Genomic DNA, 17,004 nt, shown 5'->3' with positions numbered 1-17,004 from the left:
TTTATTTATTTATTTATTTATTTATTTATTTATCAGGTGGCTGACTCGAGTTAACGTATCAGCTGTAAGTTGCCCGTGGCTCTGACAAAGTTTTTAAAATTTGGCTCCTTTTGGTAACAGTAATCGACATCCCTAGAGAATTTGTTTCATTGTGTTTCTAGGTGAAGTTCAGGCTACATTGAAAAAAAATGTTTGTCCCATCTTTACCATCATAATCACTTAAATGTCTCTTAATGCTAATGCTAACCTAAACAAATTTTTAACTCTAAACATAAAATCTGATTCAGCAAAAATCAAATGGCTGAAATAGACTCTCGTTGAAAAGTCATTTTGTTTTCGACATACGAAACTTCCACGAAAATGAGGTCTGTGTTAATTTAGGGACAAAATTATGGAATATGAATTGTTTCATTCAGTTCGTGGCATTTCTCTGACGTCTTTTTACACAAGAATCACTGGCTTTGCAAAGTCATTGACTCTGAGTTGGAAACGTTGAGATTTTTTTTATCGGATAGTCCAACACTGTCCCGAACAAATCTTCCTGCCATAGACTCTGACACAAATTAACTGCTGAACAAACAAGCAAAGAAAAATCTGTCTTCTGAATGAGAACTGGTCAAATTGTGGCTGGTACTTTTTTGGCGGCGGGGGGGGGGGGGGGGGTACATTTTTTTCACAGCTTCACTGAGGAATAATTTTGAACAAGCAACAAAAGCAACCCCCGTATTTCTGTTTGGCAAACACAAAAGCAGGATTGGACGTCAATGAACTCTGCGTCTAAATAGAATTAATCATTAGGGAGGAAAGAAACAGCACAAGTATACTTTCATGAGATTACTGAATGATAAAATGTACATAATATGTATTTTTTCTCTTTCTATTTCCCCCCCAAACTATCAAAATCAGCAATGCATACCATTGACTCTTATCTCATCATGCCTAGCACTAGAACATGTCTGGACACTCTGAAATCACAGTATTTTTCAAGACAAAATCATATCTACATTAATCAGTACTTGTTTATAACCATAATGAAAAAAAATTATCCCAACCACCCCTCCCAGCCCCACCCCACTCCCTCCCTCAGAACATGTTTCTAAAAGTAAGATGAGAAAGAATACAAGTTTGCGTTGACTCTGGGTGGGAATGCAGCGGTCAAACATCGTATCCATACGGCCCTTAGTTGGGGACCATAAGGCCAGAGCTGATGCCAGATAAGAACATTATCACCTACAAAAACCCGAGTAACAACACGTAATCCAAACAAGGTAGCTGTACAAAGCAGAACCGGAGATTTCCGTGCATGTTATCCCATGGGTGATGGCAGAGGATTTGATTGTGGGGGTGGGAAAGACTGTAGGTGATGTCTGCAAAGGTGGGACTGGGAATGGGGTCTATGGTGGTGCGGAGGACCTCATTCAGCTGATGCCTGAACCGACAATCCACCACTGATTTCTTGAGCTGCAGAAGAGGATTTCTGAGTACAATAAGTATCAATAAAAAGTCAATGGGACTCTGAGACACCTTTTCTTTCCCAAGAGCTTTCACTTTTTTCTCTTGTTGTCCTTTTTCTTTTTTCTGTTTTGTTTTTATAGCAAAAATATCATGCAGTCTTTAGTTTCAAAACCCCCCTGTGGGATCTCATGTTTGTTCTGTTTGTTTCAGGAGGAAAAAGGAAACTCAGAGCCTTGAAATTCTTCTCGCACAAGTATTCTTAAACATTCAAGTCATCCTAGTAATACTTTGTACAGCAGAAGGTCCTTCAGATTTCACATATGGATATATAAATATAATATATAGAAATATGCATATACATATGTTCAACTTGTATATGTGTATACATATTTTGGAACTGTATCAAAGCCAATTTAATGTGCTCTCAAAATATGGCCCATGATTCCTAGTGGGATGCACATCAATTCACATAGTACAACCAGTAGATTAGGTTGAAAAATCCAAAGGTGATGGGGAAAATGACTCGGGACCACTTGTCGATGGTGCTAACATCTGACAGGTTGGGGATTTTCAACTTGAGCTTGGAGGAGCGTCGTCGTAGCCGACAGTTGGCCCGGCTTCGCATGGCGCTCCGGTCCAGCGAATGGTGGCTGTAGCCGTCCCGGGGTGTCATGGGCTTCCTAAACTGGACCCCAGAGCTGTCGAAGGACATGACAGAATTTCGAGAGTCACTGACGCTGCTGCCTACGTCAGAAGGCATCACCTCGTTGTTCATGTCCAGCGTGGTGAGGAGGATGTTTCCGTACGCATCCACCTGAATGGAGGAAGGAGAGACACTGAGGGTTAGTGGGGGCTGAAATGCAAGGAGACAGCCCCAAAACCCCTTAAAATTATCATTCTACCCCCCTCCCATCCTTAAAGAGATAGTTCAATTCTTTGGAGGTAAGATTTTGTCAAAAATTTAGGGGCAAGTGATATCTTACTTGCACTAGGTAGCTTTTGAACAACAATTTGAAGAAATGGCTTTCCCACATTGCCAACTGGTGTCTAGTACTCAAGGGACCAAGACCAAAGTGGACCTCTACCTTCTTAAAGCAACTTCAATCTCAAAATTTTTAAACGGCTTATGCAACTGCTATTGTTTTCACAATATATATTATTTGGACAGAAATATAATGATAGTCCTGCTTGCAGATAATTACAGATTTAAAACCTGTAATACAAAATCGACAGCAGTATAAAAAGATTGTAAAGCAACATACTTATTAAGGATCAATGAGTTGGCAGCAATCCACTTTGGCCTCAGTTTTCAAGGTTTAGCTCATCAGTTTGGTCAGAATATAACTATTTCTCCAAGACGTCATTCAAAGAGCTCACTACAACAGGTAAGACAGTATCTGTCAAAAACTTTCCACAGAACCTCACTTCAAAACAACTGAACTATCAATTTAAAAATAGTCCAGCTTAAGCAGAAAATGCAGGGATGATATGGAATGCAACTTCTTGCATGCAACAGAAACAGTTAGCTGCTTTACAAAGACATGTATTATTATTTTTCCACTAGAAAAACAGGGACAAGTCATTTGAATAGTAAGAATCATCTGACTTTAAAGTGAGGGCTGGCCTACAGCTGATATGATTGCTAAATACATGTACCCCAACTTTTCGTTGTTCTTCGAGATACAGATTTCTTCGCTGTGTAAATGACCTGAAGGTGTTGGTTTGAAACGGCACGGAAATGGAGTCCTTGCAATGTGAAAGAAAAATGAAAAGAACATTAAAACGACTACAATACAGGCAGAAAAGCACATTTTTTCCTCAAAAGTATACAGTTATTAGGACATAGTTAACTGGAACAACTTTTGATTAAGTGTAGCATCTTTACACACACAAAAACAGTGGGGGGCTTCATTCAGTCTGACCATTTTAGCCACTGATGACAGATTATGAAACTGCTGATGTCTCCTGGCTTGCATTATGATTTATTTTGTTTGATTTAGGATTGAAACACTTCTTCAAATATATGGTAGCTGAGTGAGAGTGAATAAAGCCTACAGCATTAACATAGACAACAGTCTAAATATGAAGTGAGAATGTTTACACCACTGTAGAGTTACATGAATAGGTTTCTCAATGAAAAAAGGCTATGCTTGATAAAAAGCAGTCAGTGCTTGAGGGAGAAGCAATGGATGATGGTGGGTGAATGCATATTAGGCTGTGGTGACATCAGTATGCCTGTAGAGGAGTACTTCAGGGACTGGTGCTTGTGTCGTTAGAGAAAATGATTGGTCATAAATCTTCTGCGCACAACATACGGTAGATGTTTTCTACTTGAACTCTGACAATCACAGCAAAGTCAGGAAAGGAAGATACAAACCTGTTCCCTCAGGCGCTTCTCCTCATATCTCCCACGCTCGTTGTTGACTTTGTTCAGCCTCTCATTGATTTTCTTCTGTTGCGCAGGGCCCCGGCCAAAGAACACGTAATTTACAAAGGCATATTCAAGCAGGGCCAGGAACACAAACACAAAACAGCCCATGAGGTAGACGTCGATGGCTTTCACATAAGGAATCTTTGGGAGAGTCTCCCGAAGGTGGGTGTTAATCGTGGTCATGGTAAGCACCGTTGTCACACCTGAACAAAGACACAAAGTAATCTCACTTAGACGCAGAACATTCACAGCCTCTGACTTACATTTACTGTAAATGATGTCATAAATCATCTTATTTGCACAGTAAAGGGGTGGAAGTGTTTGCTTTGCAAGGTTAAATTCACTCAAATTTGAAAAGTATGTTAATGTATTCCTGAGCTTTAATGATAATTAGATTAAATTTCAATTAGTTTTCAGGTCTCACTTGTAAATGAGTCCCCGAGGTTCAATGGGATTGACCTGTATAAATAAAGGTTGAATGAATAATTGTAAGACTTGTTTGTTTTCTAGGGAAGAATAATTATATCATAAATGGGAAAATAGAGTAAAAGTTTCAGACTTACTTTAGGTTTCTCGAACACAGCAAATATAAGATTAGTACAGCATATGGCATATTATATCCATATAACTACTTTACAGCAATCAATGGCAGGGACAAGCATAGACCCTGTATAACATTTGACCATGATTTGTGATCTTGGCCTTAGAGCTGGGGTGATGAAAATATCACATCACCCGTTGTCTAGTAGTGGTACAAATGTGTATGAAGTTATATTGTTATCTTGAGCGGATCAGAAGTTATGGGTCGGAAAACCAAAGACCTTGTTTTCAAATTTGCCCTCAATTTGTGACCTTGACCTTGAAACTGCGATGATGAAAAGTATATGCAACATGTCGTCTATCCATCCATCTATCCATTTTCTTGCGCTTATCCGAGGTTAGGTCGTCGTCTAGTGATGATGCATCAAGTTTGATTAAATTATTGTGAGCACATCAGAAGTTAAAGGCAGGACAAGAGTATGTCTACGTACATACACTATTCCATAGTACATTGGCATTGTGAAGGGTGTATAAATGTGAGGCTACGTTCACACTGCCGGTCTTAAAGCTCAATTCTGATTTATTTGTTCAGGTCCATTTTTTTAATGAATGATCTTTCACATTACAATTTAAATGTGACTGTAACAGTGGCGATTTTAGCCTGTTTTTGGGGGTGCTCAAGCAGCCCTAAATTTTAACTCAGCACCCCTGAAAAATTAAGATGTATTTATTTATTTATTTTGGGTTCTGGATTTGGGTTCTGTTTATTGCACTTATGATTCAGTGCAACAACATAAACAAATTTTAAAGGTAACAGATCATTGTAATACTTTGTTTATTTTCATAATGACTTTAATCGCTGGATGTCCGGCCGCTGAGTCAGAGTCAGTCAGAGTCAGAGTCAGAGTTTCTTTATTGTCATTCGCACCACATGTGGTACATGTGGTGGAGCGAAATTATGTACACAGGGTCCCAGTTACATCCAACAATAAACTGGGACCCTGAGCTGCTGGCTTTCAGAAACTGTGCCCCCCTGAGCAGTTTAGTTGAACAGCCCTGATTTAGAGGGTGGAATACAGTTAAAATTTTCTGAGTGACGACCCCCTGACACCCCCCCCACCCGCACCAGTGTGCGCCCCCCCCATCATGAATGTGTCTGACGCCAATGATCACCACATTGTTCAAGCCAAGAACTTTAAAGAGGTAGACTATATAAGATTTTTTCTTCAAACCACTCCTTTTCATTCCGAACTTTTGTTTTATGTCAACATGTGACATATTTAGTTTAAACTGTAAATTAATGAAAAAAAAAAAAAAACTATTGTCAGCAGTGGGGGCTAAGCACCCCTACAAGTCAGATTCTAGAATCGCCCCTGGACTGTAATCAGATTCCAGGGTGATGTCTACAGCCCTGAAGCAACCCACATGTTCAGAAAGCGTGATGTCACACGCACTGCGCTGTGTTTAGGCAATTTACTAAGGATGCTATAAGTTAGCATGTGTGTATCGATTCGGAAATTGATGTGCCATCAGAATCAATTAAATTATTATCTTGCCTTGTGCCGGCTACTCCGGCAAAGCATTGCACTCTTGGAGTGGGAGTAACATACTGAAAGCAAAACAAACTCAAGTATCACTCCTATCACAGTAGTATCGATACAGTCCGACACCAATGTTGTTATTTAATGTTGGTGTAAATTCTCCACCATTTATGACATGACAAACTGAAAGAAAAGAAAAAACAAGGAACCGGACTAGCCTTATAGTTAACCTCTAAACTTCAATGGATATGTTTAATGTTTTTTTTTTTTCTTTGCAATGTTTTCCAGCTTAAAATGTTTTGGTATGTTGGAATTAGGTTAGGGTAAGAATTTACATACACAATAAAATTAATACTTTTGTAAAACAAGGCAGCAAAAATATGTCTTCTTATATTGTCAAAAGTTGAAAAATTCTAGAAGTAATATAAAAATCGAAAGCGGAGGGATAAAGGTTAAAAAAAAAATGTTACTGAGAGGAATGCAGAATTTTATGAAATTATATTAATGGGGATCAAAAATGAATTTATAATGGGTTTTCCTTATTGTCGATCTTCCACCTAAAAAACACTAGCCATCAGTAAAGTTACTGTGAGGTTACGGGAGCATGTGAAAAAGTTCTGACCAAACAATAAAAATTAGAAGGTTTTTTAATGGGGTAGCTGATAGAGCTGTTGCGTCTCAATGAGAAGGTTGCCGGATCAAATCCCATCCAGGGGCCATTCAGGGTGGAGTTTGCACGTTCTCTCCGTGTAAAAAAAAAAAAAAAAAAGCACAAAAGGAACGTATTATGTTACTTTGTATATAATAAATATGGGATAAAAAAATGCACGTAAAAAGGGTTTCAATGGGTTGATGTTTCCCGAGAAGTAAAGCTCCTGGGAGCATTTGAAACAATTCTGACCAGATAAAATACATTCCAAAAGCTTTTTAGGAGTGGTCAAGATGGTTCATATTTAATTACAACACCAAATAAAAACAGAAAATAAAAACAAGAACAAAAAAAAAAATACTTAGCAGATTTTTTATCCCTATGAGACATTTTGAATGTTAGACATTTAACTGAAATTATAGATCCTACATTTTCATTCCTACCTGCAAAAATGTGACTGTCGATGTCTTTAATTTTAATTCTTACTAGTAATTATGTTACTGTTACCAGGAGAAATGTCATTCACAAGATACAAAACAGACTATGGAAATAGGAGTGTGATTTAATTACTTAGTAGAACAATTTGCCATAGACTGAGCCGACTTGAGTGAGCATGCTCCGCTTTAGTGAACGCACACTCACAACACATTACTCTGCTGTGCACAGGACAGGAATCAGAACATATCTTCTTTTAAAGCACTAGCTTAGTTTGTAGTAACATCAAATAGAAGAATAAAATCCCCAAATTTTCAACACGACATGACACAAATTAAAATAAACGACCTGCAGGTTGTGTTTGCTTCATGTGGAGATATTATTTTCTGCAAATGGGGAAAATTCATGCAGAAAATAAAATGTGTGACAGTTGCATGTTCATTTCTACCATAATGACAAAATTCTTCTGGGGACAGTTCGAAGTGTAATAATGTAGCGGTGGTTGTGTCTTACCCAGGGCCACGCGAGCTGCAGAGGCATCATAATTGATCCAGAAGGAGACCCAGGAGAGGATGGTGATCAAGATGGAGGGCATATACGTCTGCAAGATGAAATAGCCAATGTTTCTCTTAATCCTGAAACTCAGCGAGAGCCTTGGATATGAGCCTGTGCAGAGATAGGATGGAGTAGGATGGAGAATAGTTTAGAGAACTCAAGGGCAAGAGTGGAAAACAAATTTAGAGAAAAATGGACGGAAGGGGCAAAACGTTGGCACCACTCTAGAGTTTCCACGTCTGCACTTTGACAACACACGGGGTAGTCATTTCTCCATTTGTTCGGATGGAGCACTTAATTTCCCCGAAGCGATAGATTCCTTTCCAGGGACAAGTTCGATTCCAATTAAACATGGCAGAAAGTCGCAAACACGGCACATTTTTCTGCAACCTCCTATCTCAGCAGGCAACTCCAGCATCCCCTCTGAGAATTGTCACAGTGAGCTGCTCGGCTTTTCTGTTGGACTTTCTCTGTCCTCTAAACATTACCAAAAGGGCATTTTCAAGAGGATAATTGCTGCTCACGCCTTTGCACTCAAACAATAAGAAATGTGTACACAGTTAGTGATTCATTGGAAAGTCTGTGCCAGTTGGATGTGCTAATTAAAACCTCGTGAAGATTGGAGTTTTTAATCAGTAATGTAATCAAAAGTTTAGCGTATGGAAACTCATTGCTTAGTTTGCAATACAAATTAGAGAAAGGCTCTACTGTATGGAACGAGACAGAAAATTAGCCAGTAAAGCAAAAATACTATCCATTTGTCTGTAAAACTGATCAAGTTACAGATATTTTGGGGTTGGCTAATGTCACTTAGCTACAGTGTTTGAGTTGGAATGACCCAAAAAGTTATTCAGTTGTACATTTAATTATTACTTTCTACAAAGTCCATTAAAACTTGGCCAGTGGTTCATGAGTCAATGTATTTTAGTGCACTGTACACAAGCAAAAGGACAATCGTCATCCATGGCATTTCAGCATGAGGCAATAAGAAAGATAATACAGAATATAAAGTAATACAAAGTTTGTGTTTAAGGGTGATTGTCTCTCGGAACAGCCATACATCGCAGTCCGCTGTGACAACAATGTCTTACTAAAGCATTCAGAGTTGTTGATTGGCCATGGTATGTTGAAACAAATTTAGTAAAAGTAGACCTCATGTACACTTAGATGCCAAGCAGTCTTACCTGTGGTAAACCTGACCTCCCTGGACACTAAGTGGAGCTCCATGATGGAGAACTGAGGTAACTCCAACTTGTCGACCCCAGTCACAGCACTGTCTCCTCCTTGCCAGAAGAATACAATGTCGTCCGTGGTATACCCATCTGTGTCAAAGTCAAAGCAAATGAAGATTGAGGAAAATTTCACCATTAACGTAAACCATGTTTCTACTTAATGTCCGCTGCGTGAGAAGGAATAAAAACATGAGATTGTTTGACAAATTTAACAATACTATGGGGTGTCGTTTGTAAAGTTACACAGTCAAAAATTAACAGTAATTGTTAGAGATTTTCTATTTTATCATTTAAAAAAGCTTCCATCTCATATTAATATCTGTTTCTGCATGTACAGAACAAAAGGTTTATTTTGGTTCAGCGTTATATCATTGCTGTGTATAAGTTCTGGAAAGTTCTGCTTCTACATCAAGTGGACGTTTATCAAGAAACTATCTGTTCAGACTCAATCTTCTGAATGTTCCGACCGTCATCCTGATAAGATTTTGTTCATGTAAACTTGACCTGTTTTCATGTTCCACTTTTATCTAAATAAATACCAGACTCACCCAGCAAAACGGCAGAGTTCACTCTGACATAAAGTGACTCTCCCTTTGCAAATGTTCTGAGCGCTAAAACCCATCTCGCTGTGTTGTGTGAAATGATTTTCCATAAAGGTCAAACAGAAAATACCTAACAGTAATATTTTGGTGTATTTAGCCTTTCATAAGAAAAAAATAAAACTAGTTTTTTTTTTTTTCAAAGTCATATTTTCATCATGTCATTCATACATTTATAAATGTCATAGTTTCAAACTAAATATTTAATTTACAAGCTAAATATTTAATTTACAAACTAAATACTTAACTTGCAAGTTAAATATTTAGCTCCACACAAAATATTTAATTTACAAACTACACATTCATGTGCAAGATAAATGTTTAATTTACCAACTTTTTTTTTACTCGCAAGTTAAATATTTAGTTAGTGAACTAAATATTTAGGTGTAAATTAAATATTTCATTTCCAAGATAAATATTTATTTTCAAAATTAAAAAATTATAGTCCAAGCTAAATATTTAATTTCCAAATTAAACATTTAATTTCCAAACTAAACATTTAATTTCTAAGCTAAAAAAAAATCTCAAACTAAATATTTAATTTGCTAACTAAATATTTAGCTCAAACCTAAATATTTATTTTCAAGTCTAAACATTTAATTTCCACAATAAATATCTAATTTACTAACTAAATATTTAGCTCGGACCTAAATATGTATTTTCCAAAATGAACATTTAATTTGCAAAATAAATATTTAATTTGCTAACTAAATATTTAGCTCAAACCTAAATATTTATTCTCAAAGCTAAACATTTAATTTACAAAATAAATATTTAATTTGCTAACTATATATTTAATTTGAAAGTTAAATATTTAGATTGTAAATTAAACATTTAGCTTGAACATAAACATTTAGTTTGTAAACTAAATATTTAGTGTGGAACTAAATATTTAACTTGCTAACTAAATATTTAACTTGCAAGTTAAGTATTTAGTTTGTAAACTAAATATTTAGCTTGTTAATGAACTATTTAGTTTGGAACTATGACATTTATAAATGTATGAATGACTGTGAAAATATGACTTTGAAGAAAAAAAACTTTTTTCTTCCTAAGAAGGCTAATAAATCAACCAAAATATTGATGTTAATTTTTGACTGTGTAACGTTACAAACGGCACCCCATAAATATCTGCTTAATTTTAACTGTGAAATACACGCTCATTCTAAGTTCAGGCACACTTCATCATTTTGATCTGTTTTGTAGCATAATCTCCTGCAAGTACTCAGCCAGGTACTGGAAGATTACAGTAGGGAGGACACCAATACACTTACACACTTACACAATGGAGGCCAAGGTTGTTGATAACAAAATTGAAACATCATTATGTTAAAAGAATAAGCAAGTTACTGTCAGTTTTTAAGTGTTTGATGCCATAATGTCTGCCAATATAATAAAAACATGCTTTTCTTTGAAGATAATGGGACATGTGAGTGTTTATGTAAACAATGTTGTATTAATTATAGCAGACTGTCATCAAATTGACCCATGAAGAAAGTTTAAGTTTCAGTACTGTAGGACTCTTAAAGGTATTTGTCAGATGTTCAATAAGTTGTCCACAGCTGTCAGTCTCTGAGTCCTTTTTATTTATGAAGCTAAAGTCCTTCTTAATAAGTTGATATGTTTAAAAGAGGGGTTTCTATGGAGTTGTTATCAACAGTCAGTATCTTACCCGCAGTAGATGGCAGCCAGAATAATTTCAGTTTAGGGATATAGATCAAAGTTTTGATTGTATAGCCTAGCTCATGGCTGGTATGAGTGAACTTCTGATGCCTTAAATCAACACAAATTTCAAAAATTTATAGTGGTTTGTGTGGAGACTATTTCAGAAAGTTTTCAAATTCACATTAGAAGGTTATTTACAATAAAGACCATGTAGGTCCATGTGAACATTCATGCATTCGTGTTTTTTACTCCCTGATCTTGTTCAGGGATGCAGAGAGCTGGCACCTATCTCCAGCTGTCATTGGGCAAGAGGCAGGGGACACACTGGACAAGTTCCAAGTCCATAACAGAGACTCATGGAGACAAACAACCATTCACACTCTCATTGATACCTCATAATAAATAACCTTCTAACTAATGCAAAAGCGACAGTGGTGTAGATGTTTAGAAAATAATGTTTGCATGTGCCAACTATGAAACCTTCAACTGGAGTTGTTTTAAGATTGAACAAAGATTCATTAGTCTTGGCACCGCCATGACTTGCTGTTAGCTCGACTATCCGGTCAAAGCTTCTTTTTTTTTTCTTCCCGAAACTGAAAAGATTCTGGTGTTGTCTACCACAGGTAAGGTACTGAATGCTAATAGAAACTTCAAAAGCATCCGAGCTGTCTCTTTAAGGACCGTTTTTGGAAGTTGTCAATCCAACATGCAGTGAAAGACGCTCTGATGTACGTCCACAGCTTGATATTTTCATTAGAAAATTTAGAAACACAGAGTCTGGTACAGTTTCTCATAGGGCGAGCATGAAACACAACCCCAGTCTTTGAAAAATGTCTTGCTAAGATTGACGTCTGCTAGCATACAATCACACACAGCACTCCCCAAACTCCCTTGAAGCTATATCCCCTCATGTACCACAACCAGCATGAATATTCATCAACATGTCATGTGCTGTGACGCCGCCACACATCCTCCACACATCCTCCACTGGCAGTTCAATTTGAAAGTGACCACAGCTGTAGATTTATGGCTATAGGCTGGCATGCGTTCACTGCGGAGCCATTTCTCAGTCCGGGAAGTGTTACCACATTTCACATTCTGCTACACTACATGCAGACCTGGATAGCATTAAACTTGCTAAGGGACCAGGATTCATTACCATTAAATCTCTCTGTGAGGTTGTAGGGTAAGAAAATGTGACATTGTCCACGAAATTGAAGCAACTGCCTGCTCAATCCATCAAACTGATGGTTAATGCGCACAAGTCAGTGGTGCGTGGCATTCCATGAGCATAAACAGCAGATATTCTCGCAGCTTTTTAATTCGTGGCCTGTCCATATTTCATTGCTTACTCTGGTTCCTGAGGGGAACAGTCTGCAGTTTTACCCTGAACAACGAGTACCGCAAAATGTATTGAGCAGGCCTCTGTGATCATTGGCGTGATCAGAGAAAATAATCAAGCAGATGTTGTTTCTAATTACACAACAAGCACGTTTCTTTCACACTTAACTGTTTGTCAAACAGTCTGAACGTATCCGATGATACGATTTCTCAAAGCAGTCTTTAATATTGCCCACTTTCTTAGAAAAGATAAGTTCAGTGCTCAGATTGCTTTAAGTGGGACTTTATCTAACATTTATGAACTCAAACATAAAATTGCTGAAAAAAGCCAATAATATTTTTGTCCACCATAAAAACATAAATCTTGAATTGTCCAACTTGAATGAGCCTTTTTGAATTTAGACAAATTTATTATTACAGATATTCATGAAACAGAACCCAGATGTTTTAATTAAACAGAACTTCTTCTTTCATCTATTCTCTCTTTACTGGTCTCCACAGCGAGTCATCCTTCATCTCACTCTGTCCTCTGCTTCTTCTGTCCTCACTCCAACTACCTCCATGTCTTCTCTAACTGCATCCATAAATCTCCTCTTTGTCTTTTTCCTGGCAGCTGCATTTCTAACATCCTTCTACCAATATACCCACTGTCCCTCCTGTGGACATGTCCAAACCATCTCAGTCTGGCCTCTCTAACTTTATCTCCCAGTTGTTCAACCTGTGCTGTACCTCTGATGATCTCATTCCTAATCTTTTCCATCCTTGTCTCTCCTAAGGAGAACCTCAACATCTTAATTTCTGCCACTTCCAGTTTTTTTCTCCTGTCTTTTTGTTCATGTCTCTGTCTCCAGACCATACAACATAGCTGGTCTCACCACTGTCTTGTAAACTTTTCCTTTGACCTTTGCTGACATTCTTTTGTCACAAATCACTCCTGAAACTTTTCTCCATCCACTCCATCCTGCCTGGACTCTCTTTTTCACCTCTTTACCACACTCCCCATTTTCCCAGACAGTGGACCCCAAGTATTTGAAGCCCTGCACCTTTGTGACCTCTGCTCCTTGTAGCCTCACTGTTCCACCAGCCTCCCTCTCATTCACACATGTACTCTGTCTTACTACGGCTGACTTTCATTCCTCTTCTTTCAAGTTCATACCTCCACCTCTCCAAGTTCTCTTCCACCTGTTCCCTGTTCTCACCATAGATCACAATGTCATCTGCAAACATCATAGTCCATGCATAGTCCATGCCTGATCTCATCTGTTAGTCGGTCCATCACCAGAGCAAACAAGAAGGGGCTCAGAGCCGATCCTTGATGCACTCCCACCTTCACCTTGAAGCTATCTGTCACTGCTACAGCACATCTCATCACTGTCCTGCTGTCCTAACACACTTTTCTGCCACTCCAGATTTCCTCATGCAATACCACAGTTCCTTTCTAGACATGCTGTTATATACTTTTTTTTTAAATCCACAAAGACACAAAGGAGATCTTTCTGACCCTCTCTGTACTTCTCCATCAGCATCTTTAAAGCAAATATGGCGTCTGTGGTGCTTTCTCTTGGCACAAAACCATACTGCTGCTCACAAACCTCTCACCTAACTCCAGTTTCCACAACTCTCTCCCAGATCTTCAGCATGTGGCTCATCAACTTAATTCCCCTGTTGTTGCTACAACTCTGTTTAGTAAATTAGTATAGTTTTTTTTTTTTTTTTTTTTACTACTTTGTATATAAATTTGATCCACCACAAATTGTCACCTCTCTTCAAAGTCTAGGTTCATTGTGTGACTCATCAACTTAATTCCTCTGTAGGTGCTACAATCCTGTACATCACCATTGTTCATAAAAATGTGTACCAGCACACTTCATCTCCCTTCCTCAGACATTTTCTCACCCTCAAATATGCCATTGAATATGTGAGTCAGAAACCTCACTACCATCTCTCCAAGACATGTCCAAACCTCCACTGGTATGCCACGAGGCCCTGCTGCCTTCCTCTTCATTATTTTCAAAGCTTTCTGATTTTTCACACTCCCTTATCTTTCAAATCAAAACACTTTAATCAAACTTAACAAAACGGCAAATATTCCGTCATACTGAGCTAAGGGGCCTCTCAAGGATGTGTACTCAGGCCTTTGCTGTTTACTCTGCTGACACATGACTGTACTGCATTTCAGCACAAACTAACTCATGTAGTTTCCTGAGGACACAGCAGTGATGTCTGAACTGTAATGATGATGAAACATCTTTCAGAGCTGAGGTGAGCTGCTGTCTATCGCTCTTTGTCAATAAAACTAAAGAGCTGATTGTGGGTTTTAAAGAAAAAAAGGCTGAGTATCAGCTCCTGCTCCTCAATGGATCCCCTGTGGAGATTCAACAGCACAAAATTTTGGGGAAACTACATCGCTGAGGATCATTCCTAGACTCTCTACATCATACACCTGGCCAAGAAAGCTCAGCAAAGGAAGCACTTCCTCAGGAGACTGAAGCGTATGAGAATCCCCCTTTCTATCCTCAGCACTTTTTACAGAAGCACTAATGAAAGCTTCCTGACCAGCTGAATCACTTCTTGGTATAGCAACGTGTGGTAAAAATGGCAGAAACAGGGTCTCACACCCTTCCTTCAAAGTTTATTTTTATGAAAAGCTACAAGAAAAGAAGACTTCAGTAGAATATTAAGTAAAATATACTGAAGACAATACCATGAAATTACCATCGTGTCCGAATGTGCAACAACTCTGTTTCTCAGGCAGTAAAACTGCTAAAACTCCAGCAACACCCAATAACTGAGCAAAAAGTAGTTTGTTTCTTTATATTTAAAATAAATAACTAAATAAGTAATTGTATATGAAATGCCTAAATAAAATACTTTTCACCACTTTCAATAGCACAGGTGGGGAAGGTTTTTTTTTTTTTTTTTTTGAAAGGACATTTTGAATTAATGGGTTCAAAGGGCCACTAACTGAATTGAAGCATGAGCACAATATACTACTTGAATTGATCACAAACATCTAAGGGTGCACCATCGGCCCCGATTTCCTTAATTTTGGGAAATCGGCCGATACTTGCACGAGAAACTAATTTTACCAACTTTTTTTAAGTTTTAACAACAATTGTCTGAATTTCATTTATATTTCAGAGCACTACCTCATGGCCAGTTAAAACAAGTTTGGATTGTTTCTAAGCTATTGTTCAAGGGTATGTTATTCAGTCAAATAAAATTGGAAAATTGAAGGTGCATTGTGACCTTAAAACACCTGACAGTGCCGCTTATAAAACAAAATCGGTATTGGCAGGTCAGACTTTTTAGAAATCGGTGATCGGTCAGAAAACTGCAATCAGTGCACCCCTACAAACATCACATCATCTGCAAAAATACACAGAAAAAGTTGTTTTACAGGACAACATTAGGCTCACGGTTGTATTTTTGTAAATTGTAGTCTGCCTTTTAGTGCATTGCTGCAATGATACGTCAAAATTCAGTTTGTTGTACAGCTATACTGCTGTTAGCATTTGTTACGTTGCATCTGTGAGAAAACACGTGGCATTATTTAAAAAAAAAAAGTCCTGACCCATTGGCTATATTTCTTTGCTATTTGTTTGTTTTAGTGAAAACTTCAATTTTTATTAAAAATGGTAGAACTGCAGTACAGATTTGATATTAACTTTCCTTAAAAGTCATTACTAAAGTTCTGTTTTTTATTTTTTTTATTGTAATTTTTTTGTACAAGGACGTCAAGGGCTGCTTTTGGTACTTGGGCCTAAATATTGCTAAATAATTCAAATACCTAAAACCAACTTTTGCTCTTGTTTTCCAGAGAATTCCCAATTGATTATTATTCCCAGTTGGATGCTAAATAGATCCTAACTAAGAAGTAATCTCTACTTTCTTGTTTCTGATTGATTTGTTGCGTTACTTACTGGGCACATGGAGACTAAGGGTGCTTGTAATATATGTCATTATGAGTCTTTCAGAAGTGAAGGATCCAAGCTTAGCAAATGTTATCAGAAGAAGAAAGTGCTATGTGTTGTCATTGATCCATCTTTGGGGTAATCATCATAAAATCCAGAGGGTGGTTGCAAGCAGGAAGACTGGCAGAACTTACAGCTTTCAATTTCCAGAGTGCAGTTCTGTTCATCAAGGGGGTACCTCCGTAAGTCCATCATGCAGGCAGCCGTGGTTGTTATTCTAAGAACGAAAAAGAAGAAGAAAAAAAGTCATTCAAACCAATAATGGTTAAAGTTAAGAAGAAAATCACACTTCAGGTTGTTGCACAGTGACCACACAGCGTACCAAGTACCCAACTTTAATAGTTTTATTGGTGTTTGTTGAATACATGAACATGTCCCAGCAGTTCATGGTAAGTTTCTATTTATGGTAATTTGAAAATCCAGACATTAATGGGTGTGACACCCGGTCTACCAGGTCATCGGGGTCATTAAATCTGAGGGAAACCATGACAGAGGGAGCGAAGAGGTGACCAGTATTCATGTGTTTAGAATGGTGTTCATATGTATATCAAACGACAGAAACTGTTTCACACATAGGAGACAAAACC

At 37.7% G+C, this 17,004-nt stretch overlaps 1 protein-coding gene across 1 annotated transcript; it reads right to left on the bottom strand.

The window, feature by feature from the left end:
* Positions 1-1,142: 1,142 nt before the first annotated feature.
* gabrb4 (gamma-aminobutyric acid type A receptor subunit beta4) lies at positions 1,143-16,639 on the bottom strand (the record flags this gene model as incomplete). The annotated part of the gene is made up of 6 exons (XM_037687470.1): positions 1,143-2,269; positions 3,112-3,201; positions 3,833-4,089; positions 7,565-7,717; positions 8,791-8,928; positions 16,552-16,639. Coding segments are annotated over 6 exons (1,080 nt in total), but the record flags the coding sequence as incomplete, so codon positions are not given.
* Positions 16,640-17,004: the final 365 nt, after the last annotated feature.

The sequence above is a fragment of the Nematolebias whitei genome, chromosome 14, assembly GCF_014905685.2.
Source record: "Nematolebias whitei isolate Nwh7 chromosome 14, NemWhi1, whole genome shotgun sequence".
NCBI lineage: Eukaryota > Metazoa > Chordata > Actinopteri > Cyprinodontiformes > Rivulidae > Nematolebias > Nematolebias whitei.
The sequence above is the reverse complement of the archived record's forward strand: the minus strand, read 5'-3'. Positions and strand labels throughout refer to the sequence as shown.